The 2,367-nt window shown below is 46.6% G+C and overlaps 1 protein-coding gene across 1 annotated transcript; it reads right to left on the bottom strand.

The window, feature by feature from the left end:
• Nucleotides 1-221: 221 nt before the first annotated feature.
• Nucleotides 222-668, bottom strand: LOC112896419 (H/ACA ribonucleoprotein complex non-core subunit NAF1-like). Its single transcript, XM_025964378.1, has one exon. The coding sequence runs from the start codon at nt 666-668 to the stop codon at nt 222-224; it is 447 nt and encodes a 148-aa protein (XP_025820163.1).
• Nucleotides 669-2,367: the final 1,699 nt, after the last annotated feature.

Here is a 2,367-nt window from a genome sequence, read left to right as displayed (position 1 = left end):
GTACACTCAGCTTGGTCACCAGTTTGTCGGAGAGTGGACAGTGGAGATGCTAAGAGATCTCCACACCACACACGACACGGTAGTTACCCTTGAAAACATGATACACTTAAAAGTACAATAATAGTCCATAGTCTATATAGTGATTCACTCCAAGTATACGTATCCCCTTGAATTTCTACTATATGTATTAGCCCAAGATAGAAGCTATCAGATGCCAGAAACTACACCACAAGCCACAGTAAGAAGATGCAAGCAACCATCGCGTAGTAGCCAACGAGAGTAATAGGAGCAAGCAACGCAGGAGGCGAAGCAGAGGCGTTGTAGTAGGGCACGTAGCCGCCGGTAGGAGGCCCATAGTAGTTTGGTTGCTGTGGCATGTACTGACCCCCTGCGCCGCCGCAGCAGACTACGGCCACGGGCGTGCACGGCGTCTGTGACCCAGGGGCCGAAGGTGTCGTCGGCGGCGCGGAAGGCAGCGACGGCGCCGGAGGCGGGTAGCCGTAGATCGGTAGTGGCTTCCCCGGTGGCTCGCACTCGGCGCCGTTGCACAGGACGGGGGACGTGGTGGTGTTGCTGCTGCTGTCACCTGTTGCGTTGTCCATGGCTGCTGCTGCTGCGGCTGCGCTTGCCAAGAGCAAGGCGTGGCGTAAGACGAGCGCCATCGCCATGGTTCTGGCCACCACTACTTCTGATCCTGACTGAAGGAGCAGGCAGAATTGAGAGGAGGGAGATGTTGATGGATGCATGGCTGTCCTGGGACGATATGATATGGAGTATATGATCGTCAGCGAGAAAAGGCCAGGCGTGCATGCAGGCTGACACATGGGGTGCCATGTGTTGGAGGCAAGCCACGCGCTAAGGGAGATGAAGACACCATCACCGCTGTGTTGCCTTCTCATGGTCAAGCAATATAATACGTATACGTACGGGATAGACGACGACGACGCGAGTTCCTTCCAGCTGGGGATAGCTCTAGCCGTGCCCGTCTGCCGTGCATACTTGTATCTCCTCTCCCAGCAGCCTCAAACAAATCAGCAATCTTGACACGGTATGGTTGTTGCAATATATACAAAGAGGATGGAACAACCTTCTATTTCATCACTTGCATGCACATGTACAGTTACTGCAGTACTCTACTCCTAGTTAACAGTTTCATTTGGGGCAGGATTAAGCGTTGCATATTTCACAACCGGTAAATTTTGCAGCATACTATTTCCAGTTGACCCTACAAAAAAACTGAGCTTTCCGCCTTTAATAGAAGGTACCTTTATGACAATGCCACAAGAAGGCTACAAATTACCGTCCTCTCGTGAAAGCAGCAAGAAGGCATCATAGCATATTAGCATCGCCTATACATCAATATCAATACTATAAAGAAAGAGTTTTTTTCCAAAAGACAATTTTCACCACATATATTTGCTCTAGATCTCACATTAAACTAACCGTGCAAGCTTTAGGAGCACGGAAGGGCTACAGACCCATGAAAACGACAAAAAGACAATTTTCACCAATATATTTCCTTTATACATCACCGCAGTGTCCCGCTTACCAGCCCGCCATACGTACCCACTACCCACACCTCATTTTCGACAATCATGCACCTCTCCACTCCCTTCCCTTTTCTACCCCTCCCGTCCCCTCCCAAGTCTCCGTCCGTATGTCCGCACACCAAGCACCTTCCTTCTTGTACTCCTTGCTCGACACATGCAAACAAACACCCATGCATATCTACACAGTATCAGCTTACATCAGTTGGGCCTTAGGTTGTAACATCATAAAATTCTTGGTTCTACCAACTTTTAAACATTACAATCTACTGGCTGTATTTCAGTCCCTAAGTTAGTTAAAGTTACTTGCTGCTTGTTGAGATTAAACTAATTACATGGCTCAGGAAGCTAAACAGATCGAAGTTAGAGCTAACTGAACCCATGTAACTCACTTTTGCAAAGTGAATGAACCAAAACTGTAAGAACCACACAATTTGACACCTTTTAAAATGAACACGCGCTCACCCGAGAGCCTGCCACGTGTTAACCCACATCTAAGTTATAAACAACCGACACGTCATTCGCCAAAAATAATATCAAATCCGGTAGTCCCGGTATGTGCTCCACCATATGCCCAAGATCGCGCATACACGCATACCGTTTACAATCACATATATTGACGATGAATCACAAAGAACAATTTTAAGCATTTCAAGGTTCAATAAATAAACGTTACAAGATCAACATAGGAGGGTTCAAATATGAAATTAATGATTTACAACAAAATACAAACCTTGGGCTCACAATTAGCATTTAAAAGGGACATGAAACATTACATTTAGTGTTTAACATGATATCCCAAAAGAAATGATTGCACAGT

The sequence above is a fragment of the Panicum hallii genome, chromosome 6, assembly GCF_002211085.1.
Source record: "Panicum hallii strain FIL2 chromosome 6, PHallii_v3.1, whole genome shotgun sequence".
Lineage (NCBI taxonomy): Eukaryota > Viridiplantae > Streptophyta > Magnoliopsida > Poales > Poaceae > Panicum > Panicum hallii.
This window is presented reverse-complemented; position numbering and strand designations above follow the sequence as displayed.